The following is a 21,675-nucleotide window of genomic DNA, read 5'->3' as shown; positions in this document are numbered from 1 at the left end:
GAGCACGCGGCGGTGCGGCCGTGGTGGAGGAAAGAGGCCAATTTCCAAATTCGCTCCGGCCGCACAGAGTGCGAATTCACAGCGCTGATGCTCACTCACCCAAATCGCCCGGCCAAGTAAGGAAGTGAGAGAGGGAGAGCGTGAGAAAGAACGGCGCTGCCAAGGCTCATGCAACTGCCTCGCTGTGAACGGTAGGAACAAACGACTCCCGCTTCCCGCCCTGGCCACCACCACCTCCCATCCCGGATGCTACCCTCGACTCGCTGATCGCATTCCACTCTTTACCGCCACCACCACCACCACGACCACCACTAAGCGCAAGTCTCTCGGCTCTCCATCCCTGGTAATCGCGAACACCTTCCAACCGTGTCCGCACTCCGGCTTTTCACAACTCGAGCACCGCGCTCGCTGCTTGCTGCTTCCACCATGGCACAGCCTATCCGTCTCAAGAAGCCCGCTGCTGCCGTCGCGGCCCCCCTCAACTCTGCTGCATCCTCTAGCAGCGCTTCCATCTCTGGACCATCCAGCCATGCCTCCGAATCTCACACCCAGAACGTTGTCGTACTAGGCGGCTCGTACGGAGGCATGCACGCAGCCACCGTCCTGGCCCAAAAGCTCCCTCCCTCCCACCGTGTCATCCTCATCGAGCGCAACTCCCACTTCAACCATCTCTACGTCTTCCCGCGCTTCTCCGTCCTCCCAGGTCACGAACACAAGGCCTTCATTCCCTACTCGAGCATCTTCAAGGACGCTCCCGCTCGCCCGCAGGCCCATATCAAACGCGGCCGCTCCAGCACCCCAAGCTCGTCCAAGCACAACACAGCCCCTGTCACATCGACTTCGCGTCCCAACAACAACACGCGCAACGCACTCGAGATGGGCTCCACCTCCTCGGCCGAGACCAAGCCAGGTCCATCCAGGAAGACCGCAGCCGGCTTGGCCTCTACGCCCAGCTCCATGCCCAACGTCCCCGAGAATGCACAGGTCGACGGCGCCACCTCGCCCGCAAGCGACGACTTCCTCGACTCGGCTCGCGCAGACTCGCCCATCTCCTCTCGCGCACGCTCCCAGGACAGTCGCCACTCGTCCCAATTCTCGGTCTCGACCGACTCGAGCGCCGCAGACTCCGACTCAAACAGCTCCTCCTACGACGTCACAAGCACCGCCGCCTCCTCCTACATCGAGACCGACATCAAGGTCGCAGGCCCTTCGGGCTTCGCATCCGAGCTCTCCAACAACGCCGCAAAGGCACGTCAGGAGGAACAGCTCGGCAGGCCCGAGATTCAGGTCACCGAGCTCACCGACGCCGTCGAGCATGGCCTCGATCTCGACGGTACCAACGATGCCGAAAGCGACGACGACGTAGCACAGGGCTTCGAGAACTCGGCTCCGCACATCGTGCTCCAGGCTACTGTCACCGACATCTCGCCCACCCACGTCACCGTCACTCCCACCGCCTCCTCCTCCGCACATCACCTCTCGCAGTTCGCCAAAAAGAAGTCGCTCTGGTCCATCGACAGCGTGCAGATCCCCTACTCGCATCTCGTCTACGCGCTCGGCAGCCACCTTCCGGACCCGCTGCGCACCGAAGCGCGCTTCAAGGCAGACGGCACCCACTGGATGCGCGAAATCCAGCAGCGCGTCAAGGCTTCCGACGAGATCGTCCTCGTCGGTGGCGGCGCGCTCGGCGTCCAGTTTGCCACCGACATCGCATCCGTGCATCCAGGCAAAAAGGTGACCCTCATCCACTCACGCAAGCAGCTCCTGCCCAACTTTGACGATCGCGTTCACGACATCGCCTACCACCGCCTAAAGCAGCTTGGCGTCAACGTTGTTCTGGGCGAGCGTCTTGCGCTCACCGAGGGATGCCCAAGAGGCTCGACGGTGCAGGCCTCGGCAGCCAGTGTGGGCACGGCTGCTGCTGCACCTGTGTCGCAAAAGCCCGAGGTGTGTGTCGCTGGCGACGCAAAGGGCGAGGGCGTGCAGGCGCATGCCGAGGGCATGTGCATCGGCAGCGGACGCAAGCTCGTCCGCACCACGGGCGGCAAGTCGTTCGAGTGCGATCTTCTGCTGCTCTGCACGGGTCAGCAGCCCAACTCGTCGCTCATGGCAAAGCTTAGCCCCAGCTCCGTGGATCCGGGCAGCAGGCTCGTGCGTGTGCACCGTACGCTCCAAGTCGCCGTGCCCGACCCGCGCGACGCGGCACAGCAGCCCTTCGACGCCAAGCCGCCGTGTGGCGACTGCGACTGCTTCCTCGACAAGAAGGCGCACGGTGCCGAGCTGGCCAGCGACGAACAGGGGCATCTTGAACACCACCTTGGCGGTCACGTCTCTGGCAGGCTGCCCAACGTCTATGCGATTGGTGATGTTGCCGATGCGTTTGGCGCGCTCAACGCAGGATACCAGGCGTGGAACATGGCCGATGTCGCAACGGACAACATCCTGCGCGATATCAACGCGAAGAACGGCACGTCGGGCGACGCGCAGATGGTCGACTTCCAGCCCGCGGTCAACATGCTCAAGCTCAGCCTGGGGCTGGGCAAGATGGTCTTCCAAGGCTCCGTCATGGCCGATGATACGCCCGCGGAGCAGATCAACCCGAGCGATACGGGCGATCTGGACGACTTGCCCTCCAACAACATGGACAGGCTCGATGTGAATGGTCGCATCCCAGGCAGGCCTGAGATCACCATCAAGCACGACCCCAACGACCTCGGCGTCGAAGGCGTCTGGGCGTTCATGGCCAACGCAGACCCTTCGGATATGCACAAGTAATTCTTGATCCCCATCCCTTCCTCCTGATCTTTTGCATTTGTAGTCTTCATAGCGTAGGGAATCGCGCAAGGAATCGCACTCGTTGTCAGACATGTGCAGGTGTGGATGTGCGCGAAACAGAAGTGGAGTTGCGATTGCGATTGCGATTGCGAATGTGTATGAAATGTGCATGCAGTGTGTGTAGCCAAGACAAGATTGCGATGTGGATTAACTTAGTGATCGCTCGGGGCGGCTTCAAGGGCAGCGGCGATGTCAGCGAGGCTCCACGAGAAGCGCAGACGGCTGCTGGGGTCGCGCAGTCCGCCTCCGAGCGTGTGGATGGCAGCCAGCGACGTGCGCGACGAGCGGCCGGGCACTGCGATTCTCTCGGGCGCGCCACATGTCGAGCCGCCACACTCTTCATCAGCGCAGTTGGTGCCCTCTGTGGCCGAGAACGGCGCACGCAGATACTGGGACGAAGCAAACAGCGCTGCGGAAGACGTGCAGGCGATCGTCGAGGGCAGCGGGTTGAAGTCGTCGGCGCGGTGCTTGCCCCAGCGCGGCTTGAGAGGTGCCGAGATCTTCTGCTTTTTGATCATATCGAGCTCGAGCGAGAGCATGAGCAGGTGCGACGAGTTGCTCAGTAAGCGGAACCGCAGTCCCTGCGCCGCACCTCCGCCGCAGCCAGGACTCGACGCGCTTCGACCGCGTCCGCTCGGCGCGCTGTGCTGCGAGGCAGCCGATTCGTCGTCGGAGCCGTCGATGCCACTGGCAGTCTCGTCCAGGATCTCATCGGCACGCGGCGGATAGGATGGGCCGCGGCGCAGACCGTCCAGGCCGCCGATGAGCAGCGGTTGCGCCATTGACGCGCCCTGCTGCCCAATCGACGACGCGACCACTTTCACCGCACCGCGTCGACCTCGCGAACCTCGCGGCGGCGAGGGATCGTCACCTGCGCCTTGCTCTGACTCGGCCTCGGCGCCATTGGCTCGCGCCGTGGCCGCCGCAGCCGCGTACGTTAGATCGGGCGAAGAGCGGACACTGCGAATGGGCGTCGACACGCTGATCAGCGATCCGTCCCGACGGCTGTTCCGACGCGGCCGTGAAGAGGAACCTCGGGAAGAAGCCGAGTCTGCCGCAGAAACACCGCCGCCAAACAGACCCACCGCGCACTGCCGACTGCTTCGGCGCGGGGAGGTGTCGCGTCCGCGTCGGCCTCGTCCCGAACGAGTGCGGGACGGCGACGGCGTGACATCGCCGTCCGAGTCGGATCCCTCGGCATTCTCGTCATCCTCTTTGATGTCAAAGGCAGAAAAGCCGTGCGGCACGGGCGCATCCACCTTGGGCCTCAACGACCTCGGGCCAGAAGACGTCCTGCGATGCCTTCGGCGCACCACGCGGAATCCATCCGAGTCGATGGCCATATCACCGGCCTTGTCGGCGGCTCTCGATCGTGGCGGAGTGACATCGGCTTCGTCTGCGCTGGAAGCCGAGGAAGACGACCCCTTGCGGAACGTTGGCGACGTTGGTGCCGATGCCGTGTCGGTCGGGGCAGGGCCGTGCGAGAAGGGATCCTGGCGATCCAAGCCGTTACGGTCATAGCCTTTTGCGCTCGCACCGCCAACATCGACGGTGAGTCCCTCTCCAGGCGAGGCTCGGACAGATCGCAACGGGCGCTCGGCTTTGTGCGGCCGCGATGCTTGGTTCGTCGCTCTGCCTTCCTCTGCGGGCTGCAGCTCGATCGGCTGCCCGAGCTTTCGCGGCGAGGTAGCGCCAGTGGCACCAGCCTGTTTGTCGCCATCTGCGCCTGGATGCTGAGCATCCTTGTGCGGTCGATCGGTGGCTCGGCCGCGGCCTCCGACGCCAGCGGCTGGTCGGCTGCGACTGCGGCTGCGGAATGTCTGCAGCTGCACCACGGATGAGAGCTCTGTATCGGGGTCGATCGGCTGGCCGAGTCCAGACACGTACGCCGACGGATCACGGTCGGCCTCGGGCAAAGACGCTACGCCTCGACCCCGACGGCTGGCGGAGTCGAGCTTGTGCGTGTGTGATCCCTTGTCGGTGGTGCAGATGCTGTCGTTGCTGCTCTGCCGAGAGCCGTGCAAGGATGCCGGTGGCGATGGGCTCGGCGACGGCGAGGGTGGGCGACCGGTCTTGAGAGCGACCTTGCGTTGCGTCTGCAGGCCTTGCTCGTCGGACGCGCTTGCGGCACTCGCCAGACGGTAGATCTGGGCAAAGTCATTCTCCGCTGCGGCGGTCAGGTGGCGATCATTGCTGGGGCTAGCGAGTGCATCACCCGAGACCTTGGCTGCGGAGGCAAGCGACTCCCTAGCTTGCCTGGCGGCTAAGCCGGGCAGTAGGATAAGGTTGGGCAGGCGTGCGAGGTTGCGCCAGCTAGCAGATAGCAGACTAGGCTCGGGCTCTGCCTCGGTCATGTCCTCGAAGCCAGAAGACGTCTGACGCACTCTTGGGGCAGCGGCCTCATCGGGCGCGCGCGACCAGATGCGAAGCTGGCTCTGGAGGCCGGCCAAGCGCGCCTGGTAGCTGCTTGCTGATGGCGAGGGCGGCGAGGTGCCAGCGGCGTGGGCACGGACAAGCGACTGACCGCGCACGGGACTCGCATTCTGTGGCGGAGACCCTGGAGCTTGCTCCTCGTCGTCTTCGGGCTCGCTCTCGAAATCGCCGATGATCCAGGATGACTTCTTGACGTGCTTGGGAGACGTCCTCCGCTTGGTCTGAGATGCCGAGTGCTGCGCAGCGATGGTCTCTTCGGGGAAAAATTCGACCTTGTCTACTTGGATCATGTCCTCGATGCTGTGGACGATGTGACCGAGAGGGTCAGACTCTGACGTGACGGGGATGGGTACCAGTGGCTTGAGAGCGGTGAAGCCGGGCGGACTTCGCTGAACGAGCGAGGTGGAAGGGGTCGACACGGCGGGCGAGGGACGATCGCTTCCGTCAGTGGAAGAGGGAGGGTTGTCGTGACTTGAGGCACCGTCAGTGGAGGCGTTGGCGACGCCCTCGCACTGGCCGGTGGAGCGAGAGGAGCGCTCCTTGATGTCGATGGCCGGCGTGTCCGAAGCGCTGTGAACGTAGCTGATCTCGCAGCTGCTTGCAGAGCTGGAAGGGGATGACGACTCGAGGTCGGATACGTCGTCGTCGCTCGTGCGATTGAGATGGCTAGATTGACGAGTACGCCCACGGGAGGAAGATTTGAGGCGTGATGTGGGTGGCGAAGTCGAGTCTTGAGCATCGGAGGGGCGTTGCTGCAGGAGAATGCGCATGCCGCGCCTGCGTTCGCGCTCGATGCTGGACCATCGACGAGACCTGCGGCGATGTGCATTGCGGTTGGCGTGGGTTGTGTCGAGGTCTTCGGTGGAGGAGAGAAGGGGCGAGTCGTCTTCGTCCGAGGGGAAGAGGGCTTCCTCCTTGGCGATAGAGAGATGCCGTGACGATTTGCCGTTGATGGCTTGACTGTTGCGCAATGGGCTGGAGCGATGCAGCGGACGGGCTACTCTGCGATGCGACTGCGGGATGACAGACTCTTCCTCGCTGGCGTCGTCGGCTTCGCCGCCACTGCCGCTTGCGCTGGCGCCGCTGAGTACCGATGCGCTGGCGCCCCTGCGATCCCACCTTCGACTTGGGCTGACGTTGGCGCTTCGGCCGCGACTTGCCTTGTATAATGATGGCAATGCGGCGGATGCGGTTGTGGTGGAAGGCTTGTCGGAAGCGGAGAGGGAGGCGGACACGGCGACGGGCTGGCCGAGGAGAGAGACGAACTGCGAGGCATCGCCGGTGGTTGGCGAGGTGGTCGGGGGCGAGCGCAGGGGGCTCGGCGCTGAGGAGCGGGAAGTGGCATCACGACCCTTTCTGGTGTGGCGGCGGGTGGGCTCGGCCGATTGGGATGTCTGCTGAGTTGCGCTGATGGTCAATTGATCCAAGGCGTGTTGGACGTGCTGGGTTGCTTGGTCGAGTGAGGCAGCAAGATCTTCGTCGCTTGCTCTTGCCTTGCCCTTGGCAGCGTAGGAGAGTGTGCTATATGTCTGAGGATCATACTGATCTGGCGGCTGCACGTGCGAGGGTGGAGACTCGTCGCCAAGCGGTTGAGCTGACGACGAGGATGCGCCTGGCCGAGATGCGGACTGGTCGGACGACATGATGATGTGAATAAGCCGACTGCGGGCGCTGAATGGTTCGTGACTACACCAAGGAACCAGATGTGGTGTTCATCGAATAACAGGGCGTTGTTCTGCGAGGCTGGCTGAGTAGTGCGTTTTGAAACTGCCGAACGGGTTGAAGGTGGCGACGAGCGGCCAAATATGTTGCAAGCAGCCGACAAGGTTTGAAGCTAACGTTCGCTGGACGAGGCGCGATACAGGTTGGAGAGATGTGATGGGGCGAGGCAGATGCGTGAGTCGTGGAGCGTGGAGCGTGGGTCGTGGGTCGTGTGGCGTGTGGCGTAGATAGCGGGATGTTGGTGAGCGCGTCGCGTAGGCGTGTCGAGATGTGATGGACAGAAGCGCGGCCGATCGAGTGGACGATGAAAGAGCCAGAGATGCAGAATGTGACGACAGGAAGGTAAGACGGAGCGCAAGGGTGATGGACGAGGCAAGCTGGGCTGGAATAGGTTGCGGTTGCAAATGAAAGTGACGGTGACGGTGCGCAAGGTGGGATGTGATGGTCCCACGGCCTGCTGTGACTGTCTGTGGTTGCGGCTGCTCTCCACTCTTTGCAGGGATCTCACACGCGAAAACGTGGATTTTGCTGCGAGGCGGCTCAACACGGGTCCAACCCAGCCACGCCGCTGTTGCAGCTCTGCAGCCGTTGAGCGCGGCTCGCCTGCTGCTGCTGCTGCTGCTGCGCTCAAAGTTGAATTGCCGAGCTGAGCGGTTCAAAAGATCGCCGCAAGCCTGAGCCGCAAAGCCAAAGCGCCGCCCAACCTCGAATCGCAACGCGCGGATTTTCAACCTCGGCTCTCTCCCCTTCGCTCTCGCCTCTCGCCGCCCATGCAGAGGAACCCTTTTTTTCGCAGGCTTGCTGGAATTCCGAAAAGTTTCATTTGCTCTCCAAGTGGGCGGAGTGGCATCGCTAAAGTCCGCACACCAAAGGTCCAGATGCCAGCCCGTTGCCCACGAGCACAGGCCTGATGCTGGAATGACTGCATGGAAGTGCTTTCAGTACTGTATGGCCATGTCAGTGCTGGTCTGTGAGGGACATCTTACGATATGTCGCGAGATGGCAATATGTGCTGGCGAGCGGTTTGGCCGCCAAAAAACGCCTGCACCCTTCTGCCGGGCGAGCTTGTTTGGGGGATTCTGCTGCTCTTTCATGTCGCTGCAGAGCACGAGCACCTGCACCTGCACAGAGCGCGTCTTGTTTGCTCGAGCCACTCGGGAAGTTCGCTTCTCTGGCTCGAAGACTCGCTTCGGCCTTCAAAGGCGGCCTCGCCTCACCCTGCTGCAAATCCGCGAATCTTGCCGGTCTCCCGGCATTTGCCGCTCACAGACGCCCGATCGCCTTCTGGCCACTCAAGCACCGCCCTGCTGCTCGGTAACTTGGCCTGGATACTCAAACGAAGTTCATTTTCTGCATGCATGCAAGACGCACGGCGCAGTCGGTAGTATTGTATGTGTACATCGGCCATGTCGGAGACGGCGAAATGAAAGCGAGGCGCGAACACGTCTAGGCGGTCCTCACGGGCACTTCGACGCTGCTGCTACCGTTGGAGAACGAGTTGGCCCGCGAGACGTTGCGTGAGGCGTTCCTCGAAGCATTGCGCGACGCATTGCGCGATGTGGCGTGCTGCGAAGTGTGGTACGAGCTGCGACGCGAGCCGAGTCCAGTCACCGGCCGCTTGTGGGTCGTGGTCGCTGGTTGTCCGCCTTCGTTGGTCGCGCCCTTGCGCTCCGCATTGAGCTGCTGCGCAAACGGAGATCGCTTTCGTAGAACAGGTCCCTTCCAGTAGATCACATACACCGCCACCACTAGCACCGTGGCGATGCAGAAGAGGATCGTCGAGGCATACTCGAGGTTCCGTCCCTTGGAGCGTCCAATGTTGGTGTAGAACGGTGTCGCCGGCACCGTCAGCACTCCCGCTAGAAAATCTCGTGACCAGCCGTTGCCGCCCGTCGCAGACGCCGAATAAGGGCCGTAAGCAGCAATCATGTAGTCAACTGTGGATCCGTAGATAGAAGCGTTAGCTATGCCGATGAGCGCAGCGAAGACCATGGTGCCCATCCAGTGCACAGGAGGACCGACCGAGGTCCATGCGAAGCCGATGAGGCCGATTGGCAAGAGCGGGGCGGTGAAGAGAAGCCACCAGAGGCGCGACTCGAATTGCGCATGCTCGTCTCCGGGCCTTGCTGCGCGAACCTTTTTCTGATGCCCGATGGCAACGACGTAGATTCCCCAGGCGATAAAGTAGCCTACCAACAGCGGAAGGAAGGCCAGGCCGATGGCAACCGTGCTGAAGTTCCACTGCTTGTACACCAGCGAGTACGACTGCAGGAAGATGAAGATGAGCGCGTCGCTGAAGCCAGACAGCAGCGAAAGCGTAAGCACAATGGGCTCCGTCAGGAACATGTGGAACGGTCGGATCCAGGTTACGAGGATCTCCTTGGCCGAGAAACGCTCCCTGAAGCTGCGCAGCTCGTTCGGACCGTAAATGTTCGGATTCTTGCCCGACTTGCGCCACTTCTTGGCGATGCGGTCCATCATGATCGTTGATCGTGTCTCGGGTACAAGAACGAGGTGAAGCAGCTGAACGGCACCGCCAAAGATGAGCTGGATCCAGATCGTCCATCGCCAGTTGAGGTTCGCCTCCACAAAGCCACCGACGACGGGACCAAGCACTGAGCCACCGACGGAGGAGAAGACAACGTAGGCAACGGCGTACTGCTGGTTCTCTGAATCCCACATGTCGGCGATCATACCCAGGGTGACCGAGCCTCCCGCCGAGGATAGTCCACCAAGGGCACGGCCGACCATGATCGAGGCAAAGTTGGGAGCGAGCGCAACAGGAAGCTGCCAGATGTTGACGAGGAACAGACTGAGCTGAAGGATCGGTTTGCGGCCTAGTTCCTCCGACCAGGGGGCCCACAGCTCGCAGCCGAAAGCATACATGACGAGGAAGATCATAGCGCCGCAGCGGGCCGCTTGCGCGCTGACGTTGAACTCCTCCGAGATGCCGGTGATGCCGTTCGAGTAAAGCGAGGTATTGAAGTTCATCGAGACTTGCACGAGGAAGATGACGGTGAGGATGGTCCACTTCTTGAACGACGAGAAGCTGTATCCGAGCTCATCGTAGCAGTCATCTTCGGTGATTTCGATCTTGCCGTCCGAGCGCATGCGCGTGAGCGTCTTGTCGAGCTTCTCGGCGTTAAAGTGCGCATGGGCATGGCCGGCGTCGGAGGCCTGCGTCTGAGTGCGGGGCTGCGTTCCACCGGGCGTGGTCGAGGCCCGGGGAGAGGTATCGAGAGCCTTCTTTTCTTCCATCATGGTCTTGCGGACTGGGGGAGCAAGAGGAAGATACGAGGGGAGAGCTTGGGAGACAGGGGCGTGAGCTTATAATATAATTTATATGAACAAGCCTCGGAGCCAATCCGGGGATGCCGAAATCAGGATGCGATTTGTGTGGGGCCTTGTGCGGGACCTCCGCAAGAATGAGCGAACGAGCTCACGCAGTCGAACCCTTGTCTCGAAGGTTAACGAATCGAGCAGCCGATTGCGGCGGGGTTCACATCCGAAGCCGCTTGCAACCGCCGCTTCCAACGGGATTGAACTCGACCGCTCAAGGTTGGTCCCTTTGCGCTGCTGTCCAGACAAGCAGCACCCAGCCACCACGATCAGCCCCACACTTGGTCGTCATTGTCCCACCCCGCTTCGCTTCGCTTCGCTTGCACGCCATGGCGCTGTGCACCGTCGTCTGTATCCGCGGCGGCTAAGAATTATTTAAAGCACGGTCAGCCGCACAACCAAACGGCGGCTCATGCGACAGGCGAGATGACGGCACATCGGAGTTTTTCTGTTCTTTTTCCTTTTTTCGCCGTGACAGCAAATCCGCCCAGCAGAGCGCAGCATCGGAGAATTGATTCGAGCGTTTCGGATTTTTTTGGCAAGAGCGCGCACCGCTCGCGGCCCATCGACGCTTCATGCTGTCGATGACGTAAAGAGACATGTGCCCGCCCTTCGACCCGTGACGCTTGCCTGGACGGCTTAGCTCTGCCGGTCTTCAGATGCCGTGCAGTTGACATTTGCTGCCCGCCTTACGACGATTCCCAACGCAGCCGAGAGGCCTCGGTCTGCTTCAACGTGTTGGCGGGTTCGTGAGAATCCAGGAACGTCCTTTTGATCGTGCTTTGCGCGCTCGGCTCGGGGTTCTCGCCGCGACGTCCAGCTCTCCTGCTGTTTTGAAACACCTCGCATTAGACGCTCCTCAGTGACCTCGTGAGCCTACACGTTTGGCGTGCGAAGACGATCAAGACAAATTGCAGAGAGTCATACAAGTACAGATGATCAAGCCCGCCGCGCGGGATACCTATCGAAGCGACGGGCCGAGGCTAGCTGCCATACCGCCCATGCCGACGCCCATGCGCAGAAAAGATCCGCCGATGCTCGCGCCCGATCCGCTCGCCGCACCGCCAGCATGCTTGCCATGGACCGATGCGCCTGCACGGTCCAGCTCGCTCTTCCACTTGTCCAGCGCCTGGTAGCGGGGCTTGCTGGAACTGGTTGCCGAGCGATCCAGCTCCACATACTGACCGACCTGATCGATGCGCGCCTTGATGCTCTCGTCCAGAATGAGCGAGATCAGAAGATTTTCCACCTTGTCCACGCTGATGTTGAGCTGCTGCGCCAGGTAGCCCAGCTGAATGCGCGAATACGGCCGCATGGTGTCGATGAGATACTGTGTCCGCAGCCCGCGCAGCACATCGTCAATGTACGCCTTGATGAAGGGATCGTCGAGAATCGTGCGCTTGTTTTCGCGCAGGATCTTTTCGGCCTCGTGCACCTCTCTGCGCTGGTACGCCGAGACGAGGTTGGTCATGGCCACGATCTCCGGATCGTTCTTGTACGGCTTCGTCTCTTGCGAGTCGAACGGGTTGATGTCGCTTCCCATGAGCATGTGGGCAAGCACGAGGTATTTGAGCACCTGCACGCGCTGCGTACTGCCTGCTTCATCGTAGTTGAGGAAGGCCTGGAAGAAGTCGACTTGCGCCGCCGCCCAGTTCTTCTCCGACATATGCATCTTGCCACCGCACTCGCGAATCACGCCCATGATGCGCGGATGCGGAATGGCACTCTTGACCTGCAACGTCGAGTTGTACACCTCTTTGAGCTTCTTGAAGTTGCCTACTTCGCCATACATCTGAATCTCGAGCGCAAACACCTCGAGGAGGATGGTGCCCTTGGATTGGTCGTCGGTGCCGTCTTGGCTGGTGCAGTAGGCGCGCAACTCTTTGAGTGACTTGGCGAGTCGATTCCACTCCTTGCGAGCCAACCAGATGCGCGCGAGCTTCAGGTCAGTCTTGACGGACAGCCGTTCGTTCTTGGCATCCTCGAGGGCGGACTTGGTCACGTCGTAGAACGACTGCATCTCGGCAAGACCGACGTCGGTGGCGTTGGAGACATAGTCGAGGATGTTGTTGATCGACTTTTCCGAGTAGTTGCGTGTGACGGCGCTCTTGGTATACGAGAGCAGCTGTGTGTACGAGTCGAGGGCCTCGGCGTGGCGCCCGCGGTGGAAGTTGATCTTGGTCTGCTGCTTGAGGGCCTTGAAGCCCCAGTCGCCCTTTTCCTTTTCGCCATCGACGACCGCCTTGAGCTCGCGGATGGCGCCATCGGGGTCGTGGTCCTTGATGCTCTTGGCATTGTAGTACATGTTTTCGATGTCGGCATCGGCATCTTCGAGATCATCGTCCTCCTCGTACTCAAAGTCGTAGTCCTCATCCGCCGCATCATCCATGATGAATTCTTCGTCCGACATGGTTGCTATCTTGCTCTCGCCGTGCAGCAGCTGGTGTGAAGATCCTTGGATGGGCTAGAGCCGCCCTCGAATGTGCACTCAGCGTGATGAGGGGTGAATGTGCGTGGCTTTGCGCTGTCGAGGAGGAACGATGGCGGCGCAGTTTTCCTCGGACCCTCTCATGTGGAGCTTGCGAAGCCGAAGGCTGACCCGTGCGCGTCGGGTCGAAAAAGGTGAGAATCTGACCTAACACTGTTCGAAAAAATCCACTCTCGCTTTCCCCGCATCCCGCAGCTTTGAAGAGCGTCGGAAACGTCGAAATTCGAGCGGCAGAACCAGGGTGAAACGAGCACGCACTCCTAGGGCGGCGGGTTTCAGTTGCGTCACTGGAGCTTCCACCGCTTCACCTACGTCCCTGCATCTCCATCAACCACCGTCGGCCTCTTCCTCAGCGCAGCATTGCTTGCAGCAGCCACGAGGCTAGCACTCTATTCGCACGGAACTGGACGGCACGACGGTGACAGAGCGCTTGACGGAATTCGACCCGGCGCGTTGGACCACCATCAGCGGCTCCATCACCCCACGATGACGCGCAATACAAACGCGCAAACGGGCTCTCGGTCTCTTCCGCCCTCTGAGACCAGACTTCCTTCGGCGAGCCACGAGACCTCGGCGTTGAAAAAGCAGCTGGGCGACTTGGGCTCGTCGCGGCGTCAGGACCGACATCTTGCCGACAGGGCCGGCATCCTCACCGACGAGGAGCACAAGCTCGGCGATCTCAACGTCGTTGCTGCGTACAAGGCACACTTTCGCGAGTCGCCCTTCGAATTCTTGCAGCAATTCGTTGCATACGGTCAGGGGACCGGCTGGCGTGGCTATTCAAACTACATCGGCGCACCCATCCTCTACAATGGATGCTCCGAGGAGAGCATCCGCGCCGTGCTCAACAGCGAACAGGTGCAAGATCGCATTCGCAAGCTCGCATCGAGTCGCGTCGATCGCCTCCTGCCAGACCAGTCACCCGCATCTCCCACTGGTCCCAATAAAACGCAGAAGAATCTCGCCATCTTCAAGGAGCGAAAGCGCCGCCAGATCGAACAGCAGTTGCGCGAAGAGGCGCTCGCCATCCTCCAGGTCAGCGTGGCGCGCATCGACTCGCTCTCTTTCCTCAAGTTCTTCGCTGCCACCGTCAACAACATTCTCGCCAGAATGTACCACCAAGGCATCCACATCAGCGTTCCGCAGGTGCTCGAACTCCGCCGGGTCGCCGCGTATGCCGCAGAACGCAAGCAGAGCATCCTCTTCCTTCCTTGCCACAAGTCGCACATCGACTACCTCACCGTTTCATGGCTCATGTTCCGTCTCGGCATCGCCCTTCCGCACATCATCGCTGGCGAGAATCTCGACCTGCCCGTGCTCGGTGACGTCCTTCGCAAGGGAGGCGCCTTCTTCATTCGTCGCACCTTTTCCGGCGACCAGCTGTATCCTGCTGTCATCAAAGAGTACGTCGAAACGCTTCTCGCCAGCGGCAAGAATCTCGAGTGCTTCATCGAGGGGACCCGCTCCCGAACGGGCAAGCTGCTGCCTCCCAAGCTCGGCATTCTCAAGTACGTCGTCGAGGGTCTGCTCAACGGACGAACCGACGATGTGTGGATCTGTCCCGTCAGCCTCCAATACGACTCGGTCATCGAGTCCGAGACATACGTATCGGAGCTGCTTGGCAAGCCAAAGGAGGCCGAGTCTCTTCTCGGTCTGCTCTCGGGCAGCTCGTCGCTGCTGCAACTCAAGATGGGCCGCATCGACATCCGCTTCGATACACCCTGGTCCCTGCAAGGCTTCATCAAGGAGCAGAAGGATCGCCGAGCCGCGCCTGGCTACAAGGACGAAAAGGTGGAGCTGGACCCGGCCAACAACGAGAGGCACAAGATGCTTTTACTCAAGGCGCTCGGCTACCGCGTTCTCGCCGACATTAACAAGGTCTCGGTGATCATGCCGGCTGCTCTGATCGGCACGGTCGTGCTCATCCTGCGAGGACGCGGCGTGTCGCGAAGTGAGCTCATCCGCAGGGTCGAGTGGCTCCGAGCAGCCATCGTCAAGAAGGGCTTCACCGTGGCCGACTTTGGTGCGATGAACACGGGCGAGGTGGTGGACCGCGCGCTCAGCACCGTCATGAAGGGTCTGATCGCCGAGGAGAGGGATGTGATGGAGCCGACGTTTGTGCCGGTCAAGCGCTTCGAGCTCAGCTTCTACCGCAATCAGGTCATTCACATCTTTGTGTCCGAGTCGCTCGCAGCTGCGGCGCTCTACACGAAGGTCAAGCAGGGCGGCACCGCACCGATGCAGAGGATGACGCGACAGGACATGCTGAACGAGTGTCTCTTCATCTCCTCGGTGCTGCGCAACGAGTTTGTGTTCGGGGTTGACTCGCTCGAGATCAACGTCGACCGCACCGTCGATGGCATGGTCGCCGACGGAATTCTGGACAAGCACCCGGACATCAAGCGCGACGAGGGCGGCTCGATCGAGCTCAGCCTCAAGGAGCGCGAGAATGGCCGAGAGAACTTTGACTCCTTCCTCTTCCTCATTTGGCCGTTCATTGAAGGATACTGGCTGGCGGCCGTGTCGCTGCTCTCGCTGATCCCGCAGGGCGCCGAGGAGAAAGGCTACCCGGAGAGCAAGCTGCCCTGGTTTGCAGCCAAGGATTTCGAAAAGCACACGCAGCTACTCGGCAAGACGCTCTACGCGCAAGGCGAGCTGTCGTACCTCGAGTCCATCAATGCGGCCACACTATCGCAGGCTTTCACTAGGATGGAGGAGATGGGTATGATTCTGCGCAAGAAATCGTCGCATCAGAAGCCCGTGCCGATCATGTCTCTGCACCCAAGCTTCTGGCCCTCGCAGACGTCCAAGCTGACCGACTACATCGACCACCTCTCCCAGTTCCGACGCGAGGGCAAGGACCGACGAGAGCAGAATGTCGGCGCCAAGGTGCGCAAGTACACGTCTCTGTACATGCCCTCGGTCGTGGAAGAGTCGGCCATCAAGCAGCGACAGGCGCAGATGTAAATACGCTACGTTCCGGGAGAAGCTCTTTTCTCTATCATGCTCTACGGGGAATAGCAATCTCGATACCATTTCCGTCTATCGGACAGGCTGTATGCACGGCCGAATCAAATGTTCGTCTAGTCAGCCTGCTGTTTGAGGGATGCGCATCGTCCGTTTGGCTGGGCTCGAAGCGACTTTCGACATGTTGGATTCTGCTTTTCTTCGCGTGTGGGTTGAGTTTTGGCTCGGCATCCAAACCGGCGCTCGGACGCTGCTGTTCCGAAGTTGGAAGCGCTGCTGTCTTTGGTTGGATGCTTTGGCCACCTTTGGCCCCCTCTGCCCCAAGTCGGATTCTGATTTGCTCGTCCGCCACATCTTCTCCGCACGACATCCTCACCCAACGCAGCTTATCCGGCGGCATCCCCTGGCCCCTCTTCTTGCTTCCCTCCCGGCTCACACACGCGTATTCTCCGCCCCTCGTCACTCACTGCTTCTGGACTATCGAGGCAGGTTCTGCTCGATCCGTCCTTTCCATCATCAAGCTGTCGGCGCACGCATTCATCAAGCTCGTCACCGCCGCCTCTGTTCGGTTCGGACAGACCAACACTGCTTCCCGCTCGGTAGCCACCATGGCCTCTTCATCTACCTCCGCCCCGGCCGCTTCGGCTGACAAGGCCGCCAAGGACGACGACATCGCCGCCGCTCGCCGCTTCCTCGAGTACGTTGACGCCAGCCCCACTCCCTTCCACGCTGTCGCCACCACCTCGGCCCTCCTCGACGCCGCCGGCTTCGTCCGAGTCAAGGAGAACGAGCTGTGGGACAACAAGGTCAAGCAGGGCGGCAAGTACTACTTCACCCGCAACCAGTCCGCCATCGTTGCATTCGCCGTCGGTGCAAAGTACCAGCCTGGCAACGGAGTCCACGTCGTTGGCGCCCACACCGACTCTCCCAACTTCCAGATCAAGCCCGTCTCCCGAAAGGCCAAGGAAGGCTACCTTCAGTGCGGCGTAGAGACCTACGGCGGCGGCATCTGGGCCTCGTGGTTCGACCGCGACCTCGGCGTCGCCGGCAGGGTTATCGTTTCGGACTCCAAGAACCACGACGCCTTCACCGGCAAGCTCGTCCACATCAAGCGCCCCATCCTCCGCATCCCCACCCTCGCCATACACCTCAACCGCACCGTCAACGAGGCCTTCAAGTTCAACGTCGAGGACAACACCGTCCCCATCCTCGGCCTCGCCACCGAGCAGCTCAACAAGCGCGCCGACGAGGCCGCCGAGGCTGCCAAGGTCACCCCGCAGGCAGTCGGCTCGCCCGTCATGGCCGAAAAGCACCACTCGATCCTGCTCGACCTCCTCGCATCCGAACTCGGCATCTCGGTCGAGCAGATCCAGGACTTTGAGCTCAGCCTCTACGACACCCAGCCAGCCTCGATCGGCGGCATCAACAACGAATTCATTCACTCGCCCCGCCTCGACAACCAGATGTCGTGCTTCTGTGCCACCGAAGCGCTCATCGAGTCGCTTTCCTCCGCCGCGTCGCTCAACGCATCCTCCTCCATCCGCGCCATCGCTCTCTTCGACAACGAGGAGGTCGGCTCCGTCTCCACCCACGGCGCCGAATCCAACATGCTCCCCAGTCTCATTCAGCGCCTCGTCGCCCTGCCCATCGCGTCTTCCGCCTCCTCGGCTCCCGCAGCCTCGAATCTGTACGAGCAGGCCATCGCACGATCCTTCCTTCTCTCCTCGGACATGGCGCACGGCTTCCACCCCAACTACCCCTCCTTCTACGAGGAGAACCACCGCCCCAAGATCAACGGCGGACCCGTCATTAAGACCAACGTCAAGCAGCGATATGCCACCACCGGTCCCACCGCTTTCCTCATCCGACGCATCGCCCAGCGCGCACAGGTGCCTCTGCAGTCGTTTGTCGTCAAGAACGACATGCCCTGCGGCTCCACCATCGGTCCCATGCTCAGCAAGCTCGGCATCCGCACCCTCGACCTCGGCAACCCACAGCTCTCGATGCACTCGATCCGCGAGACGTGCGGCACCAAAGACGTTGCCTACAAGATCGAGCTCTTCAAGCACTTTTTCGACTCGTTCGAACAGGTTGATGCTCAGCTCACCATCGACTGAGCATCGCACGCACAGCAACAAGCGTATCTCACCGCTCATTGCAACCAGCTTTTCGCGTGTAGTCAAAGCTTTCAGACTGTGCCTGCCGAGAAGCTTTATGGTCGCGCTGTGAGCATGGCTGTCAGGCAAATGCAAAACGTCGAGTGTCTTCAATTCGCGAGATCAGGACAGAATCGAGTTGAGCATCGAGGCCTCTTCTGCGTTGAGATGCGGCGACACGTGCGATTCGAACGACGAACGGCCTGCCGTCTGAGCCAGATGTTGCAGATACTGCGAGAGCCAGCTCTTAAGGTCCATGCTGTAGACAGGATCCGACTTGAGATCCTCGTCGTCCTCCAGCGCCAGGTCGTCGTCGTTCTGAAGCGCGTCCAGTCCGCCAGGTCCAAGCATGTCCGAGAGGAAGGCAAATTCGTCGTTGCCTTGTCCGCGCGGCTCATACTCGTCGTCCCACTCGCCGTCCTCATCGTCCGTTTCGGGTGTCCGTGCGCCATCCCCCCTGCCACCTGCGCCGCCGCCGCCGGCATGCGAAGCAGAGCTCCATTCCTTCAGGAGCACCTTGATGATCTTGGCAAACATCGGCACGCTGGTATACTGATGCGGCATCGTCTTTGCGCGCGAGCGAGTGCGGATGATGCCCGAAGTGTCCGGCAGAATATCGCCTCGCACGTTGATCGTGTTCAGGAATGGGCGTCTGCTGTCGAGCACCTTTGCCAGAGCAAGCGCACTGACGCGCTGCGCCCAGAATCCTTGGAAGGTCTCGACATTGTCGACCCACTTCTTGCACAGCACCTCAAGGCCGTCGCCGCTTTCGCTGCCGGGAGCCTGTGACGACGACGCGACCTGAACAGACTCGAGCAGATCCATGACCTGCTTGGCCTGCTCGTCGCTCTCGTGCATCAGGTACGCTATCGGCATGATGAGCGACTGTGTGAAAGTGGCCGTCTGCGCCGTGGAGAGGCGCTGAACCATCGCGTTGGCGAGCTCGGGCAGAACATGGGCGACTCGATCGCCGGCCTTCCTGAGAATTGCAACGACAAGGTCGCCCACGGCCAGGCCACCGCTTTCCGAGTCGTCCGAGGGAGCGAGCAGCTTGGCGATGATTTGGAGCATGGCGTCCACCGACGTGGTCTGTCCATTGGGATCTTTCCAGTCCAGAAGCTCGGATGTGCACTTTTTGACGAGAACGGTCATGCACTGGATGCCGTTTTGGAGGACATCTCGATCTTGGCTCACAGACAGCACATGGAACAGGTTTGGGCAGACGACGTTGACAGCGCCACGAAGGGCCGCTGGAGGTGCGCCATCAAGCACACTCTTGACCAGCTCGATCGCAGTCTCGGCGAGCGCCGAAGGCTCGTCGTCGGCAGTCGATGTGTTCTGATCGGACAAGCTCGAGCCGATTGCTGCCGCCAGGAAGGGCAGGCTCTGCTGCACGATGATCTGGGACACGCCGGGCTGCTTGGAACCAGACAGGGACTCGAGTAGATCCGAAATGACGGAAAGCAGGATAATGTCCTTGGCGTTCGGAGCCCACACCTGAAGGGCTGCCTTGACGATCTCGCCGACGGTCGCGGGCTCGACGAGAGCGGCCGTGCTGGCTGCGCCGTCATCCGTCTCTTCGACGATGACTGCTTGGACGGTCTCGATGATGAGGATGAGGGTATCCTCTGAGGCCTGTGTGAGCAGAGGGCCGAGCTTCTGGATGATGCGTGGAGCATAAGGGCCGACGACGCTTGATGGAAGATGTCGATAGAAGTTCTTGACCGTTCGCACCGCCGAGATCTTGACGGGAAGCGAGGCGCTGTCGGATTCGATGGCGTTGACGGCAGCGTCCAGAAATTGCACGGCGAGCTCAGCCGGAAGAGAAGTGGCAAATTGAGAAGCAAAGACGAAGCCGCGTCCCTGCAAGAATGGAGGCGCGTCGTTGCCGACGTTGGGCAGGACGATGGTGGTGAAGATGGATTCAAGGTCGAGGATCTGCTTGCCTTGGGATTGCGAGTCGACGATGTCGATGATGGCATCTGCATTGTTGCCGATGGCGGTCAAGACGCCCTCGTGAATCTTCCACCAGTCCTGGTCTCCATTGGCCCTGTCGGCGTTGGCACGGTCGACGAGCTGGTGGGCCTGTTGGCCGATGGAGCGGAGAGTTGGGACGGGGAAGTCCTCGATGAGCATGCCCAGCAGGTCGGCGACGGCGATGCGGAGGCTATAGGCGAGCGTCTCGTCGTCTTCGTCTGCGATGAAAGCGTTTGCATCGGTGGCCCAGTTGTCCTCGTCGTCGGTGGTCATGTCGATGTATACGAGGAGGAGGCCGATGAGCTGCTGCAAAGCTGGAGTCTCGTTGCCGTTTCCTCCAGTGCCGCCACTGATGAAAATGTCGCGACAACGATCGCCGCGAGAGGCGTCGTTGATGAAGTCGAGGATCGAAGAGACGAGAGAGGGCACATCGGAGGCCACGTCGTCATCACCTTCTTCCGACGAAGGCACGCCGACGTCCGAGGCGTTTGACAGGTGGAGCTGACGAAAGGGCGGAAGGAGCGAGACGAGGTTGGCGAGCGAAGACTGGATGAAGGCGTGCAGATGAGACTTGAACTGCGAGCGGAAGAGTGCGGCCACCTTGAGGGTCTTGAAGATCTCGTTGCGGACTGCAAGCGTGCCCCAGTTCTGCTGGAGGTCTGCGCCAAGCTGCGCGGCGGCATCGTAGGAGAGCATCGAGTGCATGATGGAGAGCCAGCGTGGAAGAATGGTGCTGGAAGCTTGCTTGACGACATCCGGGAAGGTTTCCTTGACCATGTAGAGTGTGGTGAGGCACTGGCGGAAGACGAGCACGCACCTCGCTCGGACATAGGCGCTGTGAGCATCCTCGAGCGCAAGGACCTGTTCCAGGGCAGGCAGGATCTCTTTTGCCACTTGGATCAATTGCACTTCGTCCATCTCGACGCGGACGAATTCGGAGAGGAGCGTCATGGCTCCATGCAAGCCGTTGGGTTCTGGATGCGCAAGGAGCTGCTGGATGTGAGGCAAGAGGTCCGGATACTCGTCCGGATAGTCGGGACCTGCAATGGTGGAGATGGCGTAGGACGTGGCGAGGCGGATCTTGCGTACCGGATCGCTGAGGCCAGGAAGGAGAGCGCTGCGGATCTGCTGCTTGACGCTCACATCGACGGCGGACCCGACAAAGCCGTCAAAGTAGGGCGACCATCTGGCTGTGATGTACTTGCGGAGGGCAAGGCCCGCAGATTGGCGGATGTAAACGGGTGTCGAGGGGTCGAGCAGCACTTTGACGAAGCCGAGGCCGGCGTGGCCCAGTGGGTCGTGCTCTGGCGCACGCAACGACTCCAGCTGTGACTCGGCGTTGGTTCTCAGCGCCGCGTCAGGCGAGAGAGTTGCCTCCAGACACGCCGCTAGCTGCTGCTCCATGTTGGCGATGCTGATCAGTGCGCAGCGCGACGATGGTGCCGTGGATCGTCCTGGTGGTCAAACCAAACGTTGCCAAGTGTTGGTCTCGAGCAAGGCGCTTTTTTCGACCGCTGCGTCGCGTTGCTCAATCTTTCTCGAGCGGAAAAAAAGCCCGATGGATGAACACTGGGCCTCCCGATTGCTGTCCCGCACATTTGCCGACTCCTTCAGCTTCCGGGTTCCGGGTTGTGGCTGGCTTCGCCCGGACAGGCAAGGAGCCGCCCACAAACTTGCTTTTTCAACACCGGAAGCCTCACGTCAATCACTCGCTAACACAGAAAGAAGGTGCCATTTGCTTCTCGATCGATCGGAAAA

At 60.8% G+C, this 21,675-nt stretch overlaps 6 protein-coding genes across 6 annotated transcripts; 2 read left to right on the top strand and 4 right to left on the bottom strand.

The window, feature by feature from the left end:
• Window positions 1–426: 426 nt before the first annotated feature.
• On the top strand, window positions 427–2,775 carry PAN0_001d0017 (iron uptake cluster protein; the record flags this gene model as incomplete). Its single annotated transcript, XM_014803637.1, has 1 exon — window positions 427–2,775. The coding sequence occupies one exon, from the start codon at window positions 427–429 to the stop codon at window positions 2,773–2,775; it is 2,349 nt and encodes a 782-aa protein (XP_014659123.1).
• A 212-nt stretch (window positions 2,776–2,987) lies between these two features.
• Window positions 2,988–6,911, bottom strand: PAN0_001c0016 (uncharacterized protein; the record flags this gene model as incomplete). The annotated part of the gene is made up of 1 exon (XM_014803636.1): window positions 2,988–6,911. One exon carries the CDS (start codon window positions 6,909–6,911, stop codon window positions 2,988–2,990), a length of 3,924 nt encoding a protein of 1,307 aa, XP_014659122.1.
• Window positions 6,912–8,436: 1,525 nt separating this feature from the next.
• PAN0_001c0015 (MFS multidrug transporter) lies at window positions 8,437–10,251 on the bottom strand (the record flags this gene model as incomplete). Its single annotated transcript, XM_014803635.1, has 1 exon — window positions 8,437–10,251. The coding sequence occupies one exon, from the start codon at window positions 10,249–10,251 to the stop codon at window positions 8,437–8,439; it is 1,815 nt and encodes a 604-aa protein (XP_014659121.1).
• Window positions 10,252–11,290: 1,039 nt separating this feature from the next.
• On the bottom strand, window positions 11,291–12,739 carry PAN0_001c0014 (PCI-domain-containing protein; the record flags this gene model as incomplete). The annotated part of the gene is made up of 1 exon (XM_014803634.1): window positions 11,291–12,739. The coding sequence occupies one exon, from the start codon at window positions 12,737–12,739 to the stop codon at window positions 11,291–11,293; it is 1,449 nt and encodes a 482-aa protein (XP_014659120.1).
• Window positions 12,740–13,303: 564 nt separating this feature from the next.
• Window positions 13,304–17,901, top strand: PAN0_001d0013 (acyltransferase; the record flags this gene model as incomplete). The annotated part of the gene is made up of 2 exons (XM_014803633.1): window positions 13,304–15,780; window positions 16,002–17,901. 2 exons carry the CDS (start codon window positions 13,304–13,306, stop codon window positions 17,899–17,901), a joined length of 4,377 nt encoding a protein of 1,458 aa, XP_014659119.1.
• Window positions 17,902–18,063: 162 nt separating this feature from the next.
• On the bottom strand, window positions 18,064–21,321 carry PAN0_001c0012 (ARM repeat-containing protein; the record flags this gene model as incomplete). Its single annotated transcript, XM_014803632.1, has 1 exon — window positions 18,064–21,321. The coding sequence occupies one exon, from the start codon at window positions 21,319–21,321 to the stop codon at window positions 18,064–18,066; it is 3,258 nt and encodes a 1,085-aa protein (XP_014659118.1).
• Window positions 21,322–21,675: the final 354 nt, after the last annotated feature.

This window comes from Moesziomyces antarcticus, assembly GCF_000747765.1.
Source record: "Moesziomyces antarcticus DNA, scaffold: scaffold_v10001, strain JCM 10317, whole genome shotgun sequence".
NCBI classification, from domain to species: domain Eukaryota; kingdom Fungi; phylum Basidiomycota; class Ustilaginomycetes; order Ustilaginales; family Ustilaginaceae; genus Moesziomyces; species Moesziomyces antarcticus.
The sequence above is the reverse complement of the archived record's forward strand: the minus strand, read 5'-3'. Positions and strand labels throughout refer to the sequence as shown.